General features: G+C 40.2%; 1 protein-coding gene across 14 annotated transcripts in view; it reads left to right on the top strand.

Annotated features, from left to right (window-relative positions):
* GRIP1 (glutamate receptor interacting protein 1) overlaps positions 1-18,323 on the top strand; it is a 380,704-nt gene that overhangs the window by 105,463 nt on the left and 256,918 nt on the right. For 7 of the 14 annotated variants that reach the window (XM_077338742.1, XM_077338735.1, XM_077338730.1 and 4 more), the window contains exon 1: positions 8,680-9,209. The exons of 2 other annotated variants lie outside the window; for them this stretch is intronic. In XM_077338742.1, coding sequence (XP_077194857.1) covers positions 9,077-9,209 — 133 coding nt within the window. In that variant the 5' untranslated portion in view covers positions 8,680-9,076. Of the gene's footprint in view, positions 1-8,678; positions 9,210-18,323 lie in introns of those variants that run through there. 5 more of the 14 variants (XM_077338739.1, XM_077338727.1, XM_077338738.1 and 2 more) reach the window with 2 other exon arrangements.

Below are 18,323 nucleotides of genomic sequence, written 5' to 3'. Positions count from 1 at the left end.
AAATATAATATGGTTTAATGTCAGATCTGTTTGATTTAGAGCATATGTAATCAACTGTTCTTTATTCTTTTTACCAGCCATCTTTTGGCAATAGAAATTATGCTGCAGAAAATAAGCATGTTGTTCAGAAAATGCCACTGAGATCATTAGACATCTAATTAACTTTCAGTCTTCAACAGTACACATCATGTAGTGATGTAGTGCAGTACTCTTATTAATTTGAGAAACATTGTGGGATATATCTAAATAGTTCAGTCACTCTCTTCTGTTATGCATATACATATTCATTTTCCTTCTTTCTATTGTCAGAATTTAGTCAAATACATTGTATATTAAAGAATATAATTCAGGTGGTAACTTTACATGTATAACTTCTTAAAGCTATTAACTAAGAACTTGAAATGATCTTTGATTATAAGACAGTATTCCATTTTATCAAGCATTCTTGACAGGAACAAATAAATATTTGGAAGAGTAATTCCTGAAAAAAGTAAGTTGCTGGTATAGTGCTAGAAATTACATGTGCTATGAATTTATTTTTATTTACGTTTCAATTTATAGCCTACCGCTCTCAGCAAGCTGGCTCGCAGTGGGTCACACTAAAAACCCCAATAAAATATACAACATTTGTCCCCATTAAAACAGCCATAAAAAACCCCTATGGTAGCAACAATTCAAATCCCATAGAGCTAGCTAAAATCTGGTCGCAGGGGAACCCCCAGCTCTGCCCCATCACCTTCAGCGATGGTCAGTTAGTGAGGACTTCAAATTCAGATCTTCCTTCTTCTTCTCTGACAGGGGGGTATCAGATCTTCCTGGGCTGGCCTCAACCATTTTTTATTTTATTTATTTATTATTTGGACTTATTGCCTGCCATTCTCATGACGGGTTACAGTTTGTCTGTATTAAAAAACCCATTAAAACCATATTGGACATTCCTCCATATACAACAGACTCCTAGAAACATTTAAAAGACCATAGCGGACTACACCCCACTAACCCCTCAAGAAGAAAAACTAATACAGGAGTGGGAGGAGAAGGGCAGATCACCTAGCAATTGCTATGCTCTTAACACTGGGGAGCCCATCAGATCTTCCTTGCCATGCTGGCGAAAAAGCTCCATCTTACAGGCCCTGCGGAATGAGGAAAGCTCCTAAAGGTCTTCAACATGCAGCTGTTATTACAGTATTTGCTGGCGTATAAGACTACTTTTCCCCCCTGAAAAATATGCCTCCAAGTGGGGGGGGGGTCATCTTATACGCCGGGTGCACTTCAGTTGGGATTGGCATAGCTGCCCATAGTACTGTAATGTAATGTAACAAACTCTATATTTTGAGTGGAAATGTTGGGGGGTCGTCTTATACGCCTAGTCGTCTTATACGCCGGTAAGAGTTTTAGTCAATTTTACACGAAATAATATGTTGTGACCTACAGCCATCTGTCATGATTTGGTAGATCCATCAAGTGTCTTAAATAGGGATAGATACACACTGAGAAAATGCACTGAGGAAACACACTGAACCACAAACTGAATCCCAAACCAAACCAGGAGATTTGTTTAAAAGCTGAACTGGATCGTGGCCCTGTAAGACATATTGAAAATGACTCCAGTTCCTTTAAATTGAGTTTGCAGAAAGCCACAAAAATATATGAGTGGCAGAGAGAAGCTTGCTCCCTGCCACTCAGTTGTTTCAGAAGACAGTGAAGGACAAGCTGACTTGAAAATATTTATTTTGAAGCCAAAACGAGTGCTGGTGAAATCTCATTTTCCAAGATGCTGTCTTCCTCAGTAGCCTAACATACAATAAATTTCATATTATATGCTGGTCGCCCTGATGGATGACCTCCAGTGCCAACTGGATCAAGGCAGGTCAGCCATTGTTGTGTTATTAGACATTTTGGCCACATTTGATGTGGCTGATCACAAGCTCTTGGTCCATTGCCTCACTGACACAGGGATAGGGGGAACAGCCCTTAAGTGGCTGGCCTCCTTTCTTAAGAACAGGTCACAGAGGTTTGCAATGGAAATTACTGTGCAGGTTACCACAAGGGGTGGTACTTTCTCCCACCTTGTTTAACATCTACATGCAGCCTCTTGCCCAGTTGGTCCAGAGTTATGGGCTGGGATGTCATAAGTATGCAGATGATACCCAGCTCTATCTCCTGATGGATGGTTGGCCAGATATCCCCCCAAGAAACATTTGTCAGCTGTTGGGAAATGGTAACTGGATGGATCAGGAAGAGTTGCCTGAAAATGGATATCCTGTGGCTGGGTCAAAAGGAGCAGGAACAGGAAGCATGGTTGGATAGGGTGCAGCTTACATTTGTGCCCCATTTTATTGAGGCAAGCCGGGAAAGAAAGAAAGAAAGAAAGAAAGAAAGAAAGAAAGAAAGAAAGAAAGAAAGAAAGAAAGAAAGAAAGAAAGAAAGAAAGAAAGAAACTATGATTAATAAAATATACTACAAAAAATCAGGTTGTGGTAATTTGAAGCTTCATACCTTAGCTAGTTTACATCACTGTTCTATACAATATTGATTGATTCAACTGACCACAAACTGATTTTGTTTGGTATTATATTTAAACTAGACAAAAAGCCCATTTTATTTCTGAATAAAATGGGCGCTAGCCGGGCCCCCCCGCCCACTGAAGCGCAAAGGCTTCTGCGTGGGCGGGGGTGGAAGTGAGAGAGGCATCCTGCCGTAGCTGTGAGGCGGTGGCTCCGGAGCGTGGGGTAGGCGCCACGACGAAGGATGGCGGGCGGCCCAGAGGCAGGCGGCGACATGAAGCGGCACAGCGGCTGCGGCAGGGGCGCGCCACTTGGGGCGGCGGGCCAGGAGCGGTGCTGGAGTCGTGGGCTGTCTTCGTAAGGTGGCGGTTGTCGGTGTGGCGGAGCGGAGCGGCGGTGTCCTCGAAGGGTGCTGAGAGCAGGCAGCGGCAAGTGGGAAGGTGAGGGCGGCTGGGAAGGGTCAGGCGGCAGCATTCGGGGAGGGGGTGGTGGGGTCGCGGCGAGGTCTGGATGCATCGGAGGGCAGTCACTGGGCGGCGGGAGCATCGTCTCCCCGCCGGCCAGCGGCATGGGGCCAGGGTCCTCCCCGGCGGCCATCCAGCCAGGATGGCGGATCGGGCGGACTGAAGAGTTAGCGGCATGGGCTCCGGGAGACGGGCCAAGTGGCCAATAGGGAGGCGCACTTGGCCCTGGATTGCGGCTCCTGATTCGCTCCTCAGAGTTTTTATCCTGGACGGGTCCCGCCCTAACTACTCCCCACCAGCCCTTACTCAATTATTAAGTCCGCGGAGCACTGCGCCGCGGGCGGTTTAAAGATAGTCATAGTTATATAATTGATATATTAAATTTATTATATGTTTACCCAACTGAGGAAAACAGCATCTTTGAAAATGGTGTTTCACTGGCACTAGTTTTGGCTTCAAAATAAACATTTTCAAGTCATCTTGATCTGCTGATTAGGTCTTCTTCCCTGGTCAGCTGTTTCAGGCTGTCTTGTGCAGTTCCGTTAAACTTTACACGAACTCCAGAAGACTGCCTGGAAAAAAGCAGCCAGCAGAAAGGGCAAGGAGATCTCCTTCCTACCATTTCCATTTCACTCCTTCCATTTAACCCTTCTTTCTGCTCTCTGCAACTTTTCATGGTAAGCAGAAAGCAGGACCATTAAAACCCTGATTTCTTTTTTTTTTTTAATAAGATTTTTATTTTTATTTTCCAGAATTAAAGGTAATAGAATACATGTAATCTACATTATTAATACAGAAAAAAGAAAGGTTATGCTCTTTATTTAATACATTTAGTTCCCCGTTTCAATCCCCTTTTGTATTATTTTCTTAGATAGTTCAGGTAAGGGTTCCATTGTTCTTGAAAAGCCTCTTCTGTTCTTCCGTTGACTATCAGTGTCAGTTTAGCCATCTTGGCAAAGTCAGCTAATTTATTCAGCCAATCTTCTATCGAGGGTAGTTCTTGCGTTTTCCATTTCTTGGTCAATTCTAGTCTTGCTGTCGTCGTCACGTAGAAGAATAAACTTTGTGTGTGGGTTGGGAGGCACTGCGGAGGAACACTTAATAACATAGCTTCAGCTTTCATAGGAAATCTAAGACCCCACATTTTCTGCATAATAGTATGTATTTTTGCCCAGAACTTATACACTTTTTCACATCTCCACCACATATGAAAAAAATAGCCTACTTTATCATCACATTTCCAGCATTTATTATTACAGTTTTTGGCAATTTTGGCGATCACTTTTGGTGTTACATACCACCTGTAAAACATTTTATACCAATTTTCTTTAAGTATTTGACTATTAGTATACTTTGGTATTCTAGACCATACTAGCTCCCATTGTTCCATTGTCACATTAGTCTCAATATTTTGCATCCATTTGATCATACATGGCTTAACCCGTTCCATTTCTGTCTCATACCTTAATAACAATTTGTATATTTGACCCTGTAAATGTGATTTGTCTTGGATTACTAAGTTTTCAAACTCTGGTATTGGAGCCTCTAGATTTAACGGTTGCTGAAACTCTGCTTTAAATCTAGATATTAATTGGTTATACTCTAACCATTGAATTTCTACTCCTTCTTTCTTTATTGTTTGTATATCCTTGAACTTGCCGGTCTTTGATATTAAGTCTTTGTACTGGAGACAAGTCAGCCTTTTCTGTTGAGCTTTCCCAAAATATGCCTCAATTGGCGATTTCAATATTGATGGTGCTGGGGATAGTCTCTTATTATATCTTGACCATACGTTCAAGAGCCCACTAATCCAGGTGTTTGCTGCTGCTTTTTGTTTTTGTTTTCCTGCTGGCCATAGTCTTTCATGGAAGCTATTACCCAAGGTTTTTCTTTCAAATACCAATTCTCTTGAATGTAGTTCCCGAATCCAGTCCACTATATATGTAAGTGTTGCTGCATCTTTATATAGTTTTAGATTAGGAACACCTTGACCTCCTCTCTCCTTGACATCTTGAAGTATTTTAAAAGCAACCCTTGGCCTTTTCCCGCTCCAGATAAATTTATTGATCTCTGATTGCCATTTTCTCAGCGTTTTCTCCTGGATCTCTATTGGTAACATTTGGAACAAAAAGTTAAATTTAGGCAACAAGTTCATCTTGACCGTGGCCATTCGAGCCGACCAGGACAGTTTTGACTCGTTCCATCTTTTAATATCCAGTTGCATAGTCTTCCATAGTCTTTCATAGTTACCAGTGAAGAGTTCTCGGAAGTCTTTGTCTAGGTAAATTCCCAGATATTTCACCCATTTGGGATTTGTCTCACATCCAGTTTTTCGGTTGATATTTTGCACGTCAAGATCTGTGGTCCCCTGTAGAACAATTTTTGTTTTATTCTTATTTATTCTATACCCTGAGTAGTGCCCAAAGTCTTTCAGTAGTTCCAAAAACCCTGATTTCTGATCCCATGGAAAACCATGGAGAACTGAAAGTTCAGTTTAAATGGATTTGAGTCAATTATACCAAATAGATGAATGGCAGGGAGCTCAGCTGTTTCTTGTGAAGAGCAGAAAGCAGGGTAATCCTGTGCTTTCTGCTCTTCCCAATCAATCATGAACTACTACAGATTGGTAGTGATAGTTCATCTCATTTCTTCAGTTCATGGATTTCAGTTCATGAACCCCCAGAAGGCCAAAATTTGTGATGAATTTTAATTTGTCAGTCAGTTCGTGCCAATCCCTTGTCTTAGACCAGTCTGCCAAGCCTGTGCATTTCTATTTTCTCCATACTGAGAAAAGCAAACAGGACTTACCCTGGGCGCAGTTGCTGCCATCAGAGGAACTGCGGTGGGTTGGGACTTCATGTCCCATAATTCCGTGGGCAGCATTGGGCCATTTGGGGGCTGCTGGGAAGAGGGAGGGCTCAGCTGCTTACTCCCTCCCACTTTGCCCTTAGAGAAGTGGGGAGGGAGGCGCGTGCTTCTTTCCATCTTTCTTTGCCACCAAGGCTACCCACCCACTATCCCTTGTTATATTGTTATTTGAGTATATATAAATAAATAAGAAAGTAATGAAAAAATGAAAGAAAAATGGTTTTGTTATGTAAAAATTATTACGTTTGGAATTGTTTTGTCACAACATGTTGGAATTTGGCACAGAGGAGGATCCATTTGTGAGAAGACCAGGCCTGCATGCTGGCCTGTTCTGGAGAGGGGACCTCTGTATGAGGCTATGTGTATGCAGAGCTGGGCAGCCTCTGCTCATGGAGGAGGGGGCCTGGACAGCAGAGCCGCATTTCCGGGTGGCAAGGGAATCCAGCAGAGATTCATGCCTCAACAGGTTCGCTAATACTGTCACCTCCCTGACAATCAGCAGGTCATTGGGGGAACAGAGAGCCTGGTGGGGGTGCCAAATGAACCCGGGTATGCCTGCAGAGATTAATTGGCTGCTTTGTGGCTGGAGGGCCACAAGAAGGCTGGATCCATTTTCCCCATGCTGTCCAACACTTGGCATTCAATAAAGTTGTGGCCTGTTTAATGCCAAAATGTTGAGTCAGTGTCCTTTGTGGCGTGAAAGGTGTTCCCCCTGCAAAGCAACATTCACCTGGTTCATACCACGAACAGCAAATATTCCGTCCAGGAACAGGTGATGGTCCCAGGTATAAATGTAGATTAGGACCTGAGAGGCTTAATAATTTAATTAAACGTTACTGTTCTGCAAATAGCCTCCTGCAGGGAGATGTACCTTTAAGATATACCAACAAGACACGTTAACAGTCAGGACAGATACACTTTCCATACTCAATGTAGGTGGTTAGCCATGTTGGTTTGAAGCCATAAAATAAAGTTTGAGTTCAGTGTCACCTTTAAGACCAAGGAAGTTTAGTTCTGGGTATATGCAAGAAAGCTTCTATCCAGAATTAAACTTCATTGATCTTAAAGGTACCACTGGACTCAAACATTGTTCTAGTACTTAATGTAAACTGCTTTCATTGGTGTCCCAACTTGGAATAAATTTTGGAAGCTGGCGTCAGTTCCTGAAATGCAAATCTACCTTAGTACTGTGTGTATTAGATTAGAGCTGTGTATGAAAGGGAAGAGGATGTCTCTAATAACAACTTAAGTGTCCTTTGCTTTCAGTTGCATCTTGACAGATTTTGCACATTTTAATTTCTGTTGAACATAAATTCTGAACTGCTACTACTTTTTGTTAGTTAGCTTAATAGTTGTTGAAAATGTGAAAGATTGTTATCTATATTCCTTTATATTCCTGCTTCTGGCAGGATATAGAAGCAGGTGATAACAAAGTAAAGGAATGAATATTATAAAGATTCAGAGGCTGAACTCTGGTGCTGAAAACAGGAATCTGTTTCAAATTAAGCCCCATTGATATGGTTGATTGAGATATATGTGGTTTACAATTGCTGGACTGCTGTGCTGGGCCTTCTGGGAAATATGAATTGGTGATCCTTCTCGTGACAATAACTTAATGTATGAGTGAATTTGGAATATGATTTTATTTTTACAGGAAACTGTAGGTGATTTCCACTGAAACAGAGGGAAGTCAGTTTTCTAGAACAGGAACAGAGTCAGCTCAGATGAGCATTTGGCAGTAGTGTCCAGAAGGTGGGGGAAATGGCAATAAATAGCCACTACCACTGAACATCATGCATATTAGCGTACATGTCTAGGAGACACTGGAGGTAGGGACAGTAAAATCAGCATTGAGCACACCCAGTGTGGGCAATGACATAATTGGTTTGTAGGGCACCTGTTTGCAGAATTATGTATCACCACCTAAAACAGCATCACCTCACTGCTCCTAGTGATGGTTGCCAGTAAAGACCTGGAGTCTCCTTTCCATTTGATTGCTCTTTCTGAAGTGTCCTATGCACCACTATAGTGCCAATGCTGATTTATTAATTATGTTCAAGTCCTACACCAGTATACCAAAAATTCCTTGACGATGTGGGTTCTTGCTAATTTTTCTGGAGTGAGGATTGTAAAATTATCTCTGGTAAATTCTTTTTGTATTGGACTCAAGTCAACATGCCTTTTTGTTTTTGTAAGAGGCTTTTATTTTGTTACGAATTCCTGTCTTATCTGAAAGAATGTTTGTGGAATGGTAAGTAGAACTTGTTGAGACCAATTTCAATTTTTAAATGTGGTCTCAAAATTTAAATGCATATTTTACATGGCTTTATACATTTGAAAACTCAGCAAAAGGCTTTTAGACAAATAATCTAAAGACTGAGGGTGGGGGTTACATGCTATGCTTGATGTAGTTTCCTTTGTTTGTTGCTGAGAGTCTCACTGCTGTCTGTGACTGCCTTTTTACTTATTGTAATATTTTAGAAAGCAAAATGATTGAAATGTATTAATGCCCAATGTGTAATTGTGTCATTTAAAAGCAGCTGCCAAGCTTTCTCCCTGCTGCTCCAATTAACACATCCAGCACACGCTTGCTGGTGAGTGGTCTGTGTGTATGGGTTAAACCACTTTGCTGTTTATTCAGACTGCATGATATGACATTAAAAACAACATGTCTACCGTTTACTATTTGTAAACCAAATTAGAAAAGAAGATAAGAAAAGCAACCACGAGTCATTTTAAAGACTGCAATTGTAAACGGCAAGGTGGTGCTCACTAAGCTGAAGAAAACCTCTCTTGCTTTCAGATGTGGTTCAGTCCATTGAGTAACGTTTATCTCCGCCCCTCTTCAAATGATGGAGACACAGAATAGTGAAATTCTAGTGCTGGGATTCCTCTTGCTGCCAGATCTTTTGAACTTTGCTCTGTTTATTAAGGAGTACTTGACATGAAGAACATACCTCCTTTTTCAGCTTTTGTTTTCTTCTTTTAACATCTTTGCTTTTAGTCTGAAATAGTATCTTCAGATCTTTTAATTCAGGTTCTGGAAAGGTAAAGCTGTGTCCTTTATTGTCAGAGCTGAAACTGATTTGGAATGGTACCAAGCTGACTGGTCAAAGGGGCCAGTTCTTCCTCTGTATTTGCTGCTCATTCATGCTTAGACAGGTTTTTGTGAAGAGCAGCTCTTGGGCAACGGCAACAAAAGGTACACGGACCTGATACTGTGAGCTGCTGAATGAGATGGAGCGTTTCTTGGGCTTTGTCAAGCAGATAAGAAGATCTAGGAGAAGAAAAGGCAAAAAGTACCGACCAGAGGAGGATTATCACGAGGGTTATGAGGATGTCTATTATTACGCCTCTGAGCACTTTCCAAGTAAGAATGGTATAAATGTGTGTTCTGATACCCTGATGAACATTTGCTATTGTGTTTTAGGTGCAAAGGGCTTACGCTAACCAGAATACTAGTTTACCTCTTGCAGGTATAAAAGCATTTCAGGAGGATTACCCATTTATTTGTCTGTGCTGATAAGGTTGATTCTTATTTTTTAAAGGCAAAACAAGCTATTATGATCTAGCTGGCTTGAAGAAAGGCATGATTCAAAGGCATGGTTAATATTTCAGCTGCCGTTAATTGATTTCTATTGTTGCAAGCCTTTTATAAAAGCACTTTATGCTGTAAACTGATATCGCAGATCATTTTGTAACAGTGCTGTAGTTCAGTATGTGTATATAAAATGTATAGCTGCAGTTATAAAGCACATTACAAAAGAGGCATTCATTTAAGTTGAAGTCAAAGATTAATGCTGAATGCAAGTCATCCTTTTGTGGATATGCTTTTCAGAAGAAAGTAGCCGAAGTTATTTTCTCTGGTGCTGCATGTTCTTAGTATTGCTAAAGAATTAACTAAGTGTTCTGTTAATTGTTTTGCCGCAAAGTGTCTACAGCTGCAGCTCATGAAAAGACAACAAAAATGTGTTTTAAGTCTTGTGCGGCATCAGTTTTTTAAAAATACAATGTACTCAAAATATCATCTGTGACTGTCAGTGTCCTGAGCTCATGCTTTGTCTTGTGCCTGTCCCAGTGGATTGGAGATGCTCAGAAATGCCTGAGGGAACAATGGGCAGGGGAGCTACACAAGCCTTGCTGAGTTTATTATGCCATGGTTTAAAGAGATGGTGTTGACAGCCTAAGCAGCCAAAATGGATGCATAATAGGCAATGTTTAATTTAAACTAGTTTGAAATTTTTGCAGTGACTAGTTGCTACACAGCCTTTTTCAGAGCCTATAAAATTTAACTTCATATGGTAATATATTAAAAGACATTTTAATCTTAACAGTGAATTTCAAATAATATTTAAATAGTAGCATATTTCCTTTTACTTTGGGAAAAACAGTTAAACTGTAATTCTGAAAAAGGGTATTGGCAGTTCTTCTGAGGTGTGTATCAATATTTGTGAGGTTTCTTATGAGTTTGATTTACATTGCTGATAATTTCACATTTGCAGTTTTTTTGTGTATTTGTAGAATCTGTAATGGATCATTTTACTTTTCAATTTCAGCTAAAATTTCAGATTGGTATTTAAATTGTACAATATTTTTAATAATTGTATGCCCATTTGTTTGCCTGGGTACTTATCGTAGTTTGATGATCTTTGCCCAGTGCAATCCTCCTAAATTTTAAGCAATGGTAGAATCAAACACTAAAACTAAATATCATTCATAAATTATTGTGTACAGTTCTGTAGAATCTGACCATGATTAAACTTTGACAACTTTTGCCCTTGTTCCTGTTTCCAGAGTATGCAGCTAATCAAATATGGTTTCCCTTCTTGTATCTTCACACTTTAATAGAAATCAAAAGAAAGCAAAAAGAACAAGTGAGTCAGTCATAATTTTGTGAGGAACAACACTGAGCAAGAATGTGAATAGAAATTGTCAGTAATGATTTTTTCATTTTCCATTTATTGATAATAGAATTTTTTTTCAACGAATAGAATTTTATTTCAGATTCCAAAATATATCAATTTCAGGCCTAATGGATATGCTTTACAAGAGATATTTTTCTCCTTTTAAAAATGTTGTAATTGATAATCACCTTTGCAATTTGTCATAATGTTTAAATAACTCCTTCAGCTTCAGATGGAACGCTGAGAGTTAGTTTTGGATTTAAAGTTGGCAAAAAGCTGCCCAATTAATAAATTAATAAACGGTATAATAAATATCATCAAGAGGGATCTTGCTATCCATTAGTGAGCTAATAATGTAATAACACAAAGACCACATATTATAATTTGTTGTATAATTTTGTCCAGTCTTGAATCATCCAATTTATACAACTACTTTTATTTTCCAGGAAACTAGGATACAAAGTTAAATTAAATACTAAGTTACATGGCATGGTAGTGTTTCTTAGATTTGTCTGTTTTCATTTATCAAGGATGCTAAGATGTTTTTTCTTTTGAAGAATCACTCATTTATACAAGTGAAACAACTGCTCTTCATACTTTTTTGTTAAAATAGACAATATAATTTTAAAATATGGGTAAGATTTCCAAAAAAACAAAGCCTAGGACATATAGATCCCTTTGCTACACATTATAAATGGGATGCCCTCCTGACCTTTGTGTTCTTGCAGATCTGTCCTCCCTAAATTATTGGTTTTGTTGTTTCTTTACGTTTAAAAATAAACATTTGAAATAACAACCATATGACAATAAGGATAATTCTCATTAAAATGGTAACTAGAATAATAAAAGTAGAATAGGTCACCCAGCAGGCTTCCAGTGGGGCTGCAGGGAATCAAACATGATTTTCCACCACTCATAACCATTACAAGCACACTGGCTCTCATAGACCGTTTATGCACTGGAGGTTTTATGCCAGGCTGCAGTCTGGAGTTTTAGTCGTGGCAACGTGCCCCACCTCTTCCTGCACCCACATGGGGGAGCACTTGGCCTGGTTACCTCATCTGCCCCCGATTTGTGCTCCTGCATGGGAGCTGGGGCAGTGAAGTTCTCAGTGCATAAACGGTCATAGTGGGCTACGTTACTTACTATACCTGTCACTATAGTAAGCAGTCCTATTTTTCAATATTTGCAGGCAGCTGAAATGTCTGTCATGTGATTTCATGATTATGTCAACAGTTTTTTCCACACAACAGTAATTTTTTTCTACATAGCTCTTGGTACATGCCAAGTCACCTGTCTGGGTTCTCTATGTGAATATGGCTATGATGATGCAAGATTTGTTGCATCTGAAATGGCCCTGAGCCGCCTCTAAATTATAAAATATACAAAGGCTGAAGTAGCCTAAGATAAGCATACATAATATGTCTTCCTTAACGACATGAAGAAGCTTTAAAAAAAAACCCAAGTCCTAACTTAGTGATTTCTCTGCTGTTACCCCAACAAGTAGCAGTGGTGTCCGTAATTAACAAATAATTCCCCATTTCAGTTCCATAGATTGATTTTTTTAAAGCTTGTTGTGAGTGAAAGGAGAGAATGAGTAAATTAACATGGCTAATGTATATTAATTAATGAAATTAGATGAATAAGTACTATAGCACTATGAGTAATTATAGTATTAATTCATCTAAAACTTGGTAATAAGAGGGCTTAGTGAATTTACACTTTTGTTTATTATATTGCTTTTATCAGTCTACCACATTCCTATTCAATGTATGTCCAGAGTGACATACATTATCTTCTTTTAATTTCACAACATCATATGAAGTAGGTAAGGTTGAACAAACATAACTAATCCAAAGATGAAACAGTGCTTCATAGCTAAGTAGAAATATAAATGAAGGACTCCATAGTTGACAAATATCAAGATTCTGTTTTGTTTTGGCAGCAAGAAAGAACAAGCTTGATTTGCTCTGACATTAAATGTAAAGCTATATATGGTAACCAAATCAAAACTGGAATATATCTAAAGGTCATCTGCTCTAATCCCATGCAGGGTGCAGAGTACATAGGAATAAGAAATTAGTTGATAGAATTTGAATAATCAGGTGTTACTTCATAGCATGGAACAGGTTCATCGAGGGCTGGCAAGAGGAGATATGGCTGTTTTGTTGTTAAGCTCGGGCTACTGTTTCTCTCTGACAATACTAGACTTCATTTCATTTAGCTAAATAAGCAGGTACTTGCCTAAGAACACAAACTAAGTACCTAAGAAGTTTTCCATGAATAAGTTCATGAAAATAAAAAGTTAGAGCAACTTCAGTGAGCCACCATTGCGCCTCCTTGGCTCAAGTATACTCACTAACAGACAAAGTAAAATAAGTCTTCAGCCTGCAATCCTGCAGCTCCTGGTGTCCCCCATTTTGAAAGCTCACCAGTGAATATTACATACGTAGAGGAAAAGGGACTCATGATATTGTGTAAACCAGAGGGAAAGGGAAGATGTACAATCACTGATGACTACCTGTGAAATTGTGGGGTGGGGTAGAGAATCTCAAATTGAGAGCAGAGTTATAGCTTTCTAAGTCTACCTACAATGAAAGGTGTTTTCTGAGGATGTCAGTGTTTGTTCTTATCAGAAATTGTAAAAAAAAGTATATATATACAATAAATATGATACAGGCACTGAGAACCATGAGAATTCACAGAATCTCAGGTGAAAAGTGCGCTTGTCTAAGGACATTAAGTCTTTGGATTCTAAACGGTCAATAGAAAGCTGTCCATACAATTCTAGGTTCTTCTTTGTGTAGTGAAGTAGGGTAGAGAATCTTGTTAATATTGGACACTATATCTGAAGAACCAACATTAAGAATGAAAAAGCACCATGCCAACAGCTATGTTTTATTACTGAAGTGTATTCAGAGATCAAGGCCCATTGCATAGCAAAAGAGGACCAAATCTGTGATGAATTCTGTTACCACAGATACTGCACTCATAAAGCATACATTAGCATGATGGATTGCTGTGCATGGCAGTCTACCAAACTATTTTTAGATGTTGTATTAGTAGTAGTATAATGTCAAAAGCACATCATAGAGCTTACTGGACAGCTTCAAAGGCTTACTAGATTTGTACACATGGCATTATTTATGATGCATCAGGGATTTAAGAATGAAAAATGTGTCATCTTATGTAGATTTTCCAGTAGAAATGTTTATTTCTGATGGATAACCTTAGAAGTCTCTGAGTTTGGAAAATGGAATACTTTGTACCGTAAGCTGAAGTTACTATTATTATTGGACTAGATTTCAGTATTCTAAAATGATGGCATTTCTGTAATATTGTTAAGAGACTTTGACAGTAAATGATCAGAAAGTTCTGGCAATCAGTACAAATATCTCAGCTTAAAACTGATAACATTTTTCTGGCTGTTGGGCTTTTTCTATCATCCACAGAAAATGTCCGTTAGGAAATTCAGAGCCATGGATCCGTTCTCTTCTGAAGAAACCATCACTGCCAGCCGCCTGGTTTTGCATTTGGTGTTCCTGGTTAGGGAAAGATAGTTGAAAGGGCCGCTGCGGACCAGCTCCTGGCATTCTTGGGGAAAACTTTGGCCCTGGACCCATACCATTCTGGTTTCCATCCTGGCCAAGGGTTAGAGACCGTGGTGGTCACTCTGATGGATGATTTCCGGTACCAATTGGATCGAAGTGGATTGGCAATTCTTGTGCTGTATCTGACATGGCTGATCACGAGATTTTGGTTCACCTCCTCGCTGATATGGGGATAGGGGTAACAGCTTTGAAGCTGACCTCCTTTCTAAAGAATAGGTCGCAGTGGGTGACAAGTTGTCGGTCCCCTTTGCGCTTCCATGCAGGGAGACACGGGGGGCGATACTCTCTGCTACACTGTTCAACTTTTATATGTGCAATTTAGACCAGATGGTCTGGAGTTACAGGCTAGGGTGTCATCAGTATACATTTGCCAGTTGTTTGGAAACAGTGGCTGGATGGATCAATAAGAGTTGCCTGAACTCAACCCCTCCAAAATGGAGGTCCTGTGACTGGGGAGAAGGGGCAGGATCAGTAAGCATGACCCCCCTGTCTTGATGGTGTGCAATTGAAACCTGCACAATCTGCCATGAATTTGGGGGTGATCTTCGAGACCTCCCTATCTATGGAGGCTCAGATCATAAAGGTAGCTCAGATGGCATTTTTCCATCTCCGTTAAGTGTTCTTGGAACACTTGGCCACAGTAATCCATGCAGTGGTCACTTCCAGATTAGACTTTTGGAACTCGCTCTATGAGGGCTTACCCTTGTCCTTGACTGAGAAATTGCAGCTGGTACTAAATGCAGTGGCATGGGTCCTTACAAAGTCATCTTGGAGAGCCCATGTTCAGCTGTTGCTGAAACAGCTGCACTGGTTGCCAGTCTGCTTCCAGATCAAGTTCAAGGTATTGGTTTTGACCTTTAAGACTATACATGGCTTGGGGCCTACTTATCTGTGGGACTACTTGCCTTCTTATGCCCCTCGCAGGGCTCTTACCTCTGGCAAGCACGCCTGGCCTTGACCAGGGCCAGGGCCTTTTCGGTCCTGGCCCCTACCTGGTGGAATGATCTTCCAGAAGAGCTGCAGGCCCTGACAGACGTCTTGGGATTCCACAGGGTCTGCAAAACAGAGCCCTTCTGCCAGGCGTTTGATTTGAAGCTGGGTGGTTGCCCTGGGGTTATGAGAATGGTCCCCCCCCTCCATGTTCTAAGACCTGGAGGAGTTTTTATTGTTACTGTTACCACCATTTTAGTTGTATGTTTTAGGGGGTGTTAATTTTTATCATATTGTGATGTTTTTAGGTTGTTGATCTGATGTTTTTATGCCATGTTACATTGTGAACCGCTGTGAGCCGGCAATGCTGGGAGTGGAGGTATAAAAGTATAACAAACAAACAAATAAATTAGTTTAGAAACTTTCTCCTGGAGATTCGATTTTCTATGAAGACAGGGTGAAGTTTTGTTAAAAAAAAAGCATGCATCTTTTGGGATTGTTGAAAGATTTGTGGTTTTACTACAGTATATCCAGCAATTCCTAGACAGGCTTAATATAACTTCTGGATAGAAAGTTAAGAGTCTGACTTTTGTCACTAGACAGTTTCTCAGCGAGATGATAATTCTATGCTTGGCTGTTAAGACTGGTCATACACCATATGTGGTGCTTCTCTGCAACAACAAAAATATATGTAAAATAGAATGTCAAGGAGAAGGCTTATGATTTCTCATGGAATGTGGAAGGAATCCTTTATATGAATGAGCCTCTAATCTTGTCAGCTTCTAACTGATATGGTACAGATCGGAAAAAGGATTACCATTTCAGTGAAAATCATGATTTAGTTGCCATTTTCTACTTTAATTCATGTATTATCTTAAGCCAAGGATATTATTTATACTGTTTGATTTCTATAAAACTATCTCTATATTCTTGGAAAGCTGAGTTTGTATGTGTGCCAGTTCTTTTCCACAGTGAAAACATCCTTGTTAGTTGAAGCTGTACATCTTCTGTTGTATCATGCTGTTATATGTGGAAATAACTTTATCATTTATGATTGCTCATGTATGTAAGTCAAGGAGCTGCAGAACTTTGTCCCATCATATAGTACAATATTATATGTGGTTATTAAGTCCTGCAATATTGCTGTTTGCTGTCTCATTAATGTGTGAAGAAGCTGATACTACAACAAACTGCAATGCAAAATCAGTGCCCAACATTTACAGTGAATAGAACTGTAGAGAAGCACCATCTGGAGAAGACTCATATTTAAATTGGAGTTTGTATTCCTGCTCAGGCAAACAGCAGAAAAGTGTGTATTGATTCACCCTTGTTCCTCAGTTCCCCTGTGCAAAAAGATAATAATGCTCATAGGATTGTTGTAAGAGGAAACAAAGAATGTTCATATTCCAGTGTAATATAAATTATTAATCAGAAGAGGTGCTAACTGTGGTGCAACTATCTCACAACCATCTTCATCACAATTGATGAAGTTGGTTTCAGCGCAAGTCATTCTCTAGCCAAGCCTGAGAAACATGAAATAAGAGCAATTTATTCAGTAAAACCTGAGTTGACAGAACTTCAGAAGCACTAGTTATTATTGATCACTCTTTCAGCAGTTGACTGATTTCCATGTGTCACAGCACAATACCCAATACAGGATGTACAACTTCAACAAACATTCATTTTGTCACTGAAAAAGAAGGCTGGCACACAATACAAGCTTCCAGATGAAATCAAACTTAGATTGATATAAACTCAACTATCCAGGAAGTCACAAATAATATTATAAGAATTAAACACTATAAATAATATCTTTGGCTTAAGCAGTATATAAATGTGTAGATCCCACTTTATCACAGAGTGTTGAAGTGTAGTCATAAATGGTACAGACAAAAAAGTTTACCTTCTTGTTTGTTGGTTGTTTGTGACCTGTTGTAAAAAAATAGAGGTAATTTCACAAACAGCAAATAAGAAGGTAAACTTGTATCTTAATAACTGTTTATGCACTGGGAACTTCACTGCCCCAGCTCCTGTGCAAAAGCACAAATCGGGGGTGGACGAGGCACACCGGGCCAAATGCTCCCCCATTATGCATGGAGTGGAAAGTCCGCATTCGGGGTGGAATGGCGGCGGCTAAAATCACCAATTATGCATGCCGCAGGCATCAACCGGGCGCAGAGTCAACATATGCCGCCGAAAAAGCAGCGTTAGCGAGATGCGGAAGAAAGTGGAGCTTCCCGGGACCAGGGCGCAACCAGAAGCGGCTCCGGAGTATCCGCGTGCATAATTGGATACTCTGGGTTTTGCTGCCGTTGCGTTCTGTCCTGTGAGTAATCGGTTTGCTTTGCTTCCTCCTCCTCCTCATTCTCCATGCCACCATTTCAGCGGCCGTGCATAATAGGCCCATGTGGGTGCAGGAAAAGATGGGGCAACCTGCAACCCGAGATGAAACCTCCAGTGCGTAAACAGTCAATATGAGTGTGTTGAAAGATCATTCTGTGCCCATGTTTAGGAATTCCATGGTCTTGCATCTTTCATGATTTTGAGGCTGAATCCTGAAAATTTTTTCAGCAATCATGTTGTTTCACTCCTTCATTTTCAGTATCATTGATGTCCTGTTTTACTTTCCAAGATGGGCACTTATACTCCAGCATCATGTAGTCCTATCTCCTTTCCTCACATTTTATTAAATTCACTAAGTGTGGATTTACTGGAAGAGTTTATGGAATGAGCAGGTGGACTAGACCTTTCATTGCCTTCCATTTCCCCAGAAGCCTGCCATTTGTCCCCAAAACAATTCTCTGCAGACCAACACCTTTTATGCATGGTTGCTTCCCTGCATTTTCACTGCACTTGTCTAAGGCCCATTATGCACGGCCGCCGAAATGGCGATTTCGGGTCACATGGAAAACGCGGAGGGGGAAGAAGCGAAGCAAACCGCTTATGCACGGGATGGGACGCAATGACGGCAAAACTCAGAGTAACCAATTATGCACGCAGCGACCCCGGCCCCGCTTCTGGTTGCGCCCTGGTCACCCG

Source organism: Paroedura picta, chromosome 5 (assembly GCF_049243985.1).
Source record: "Paroedura picta isolate Pp20150507F chromosome 5, Ppicta_v3.0, whole genome shotgun sequence".
Classification (NCBI taxonomy): domain Eukaryota; kingdom Metazoa; phylum Chordata; class Lepidosauria; order Squamata; family Gekkonidae; genus Paroedura; species Paroedura picta.
This window is presented reverse-complemented; position numbering and strand designations above follow the sequence as displayed.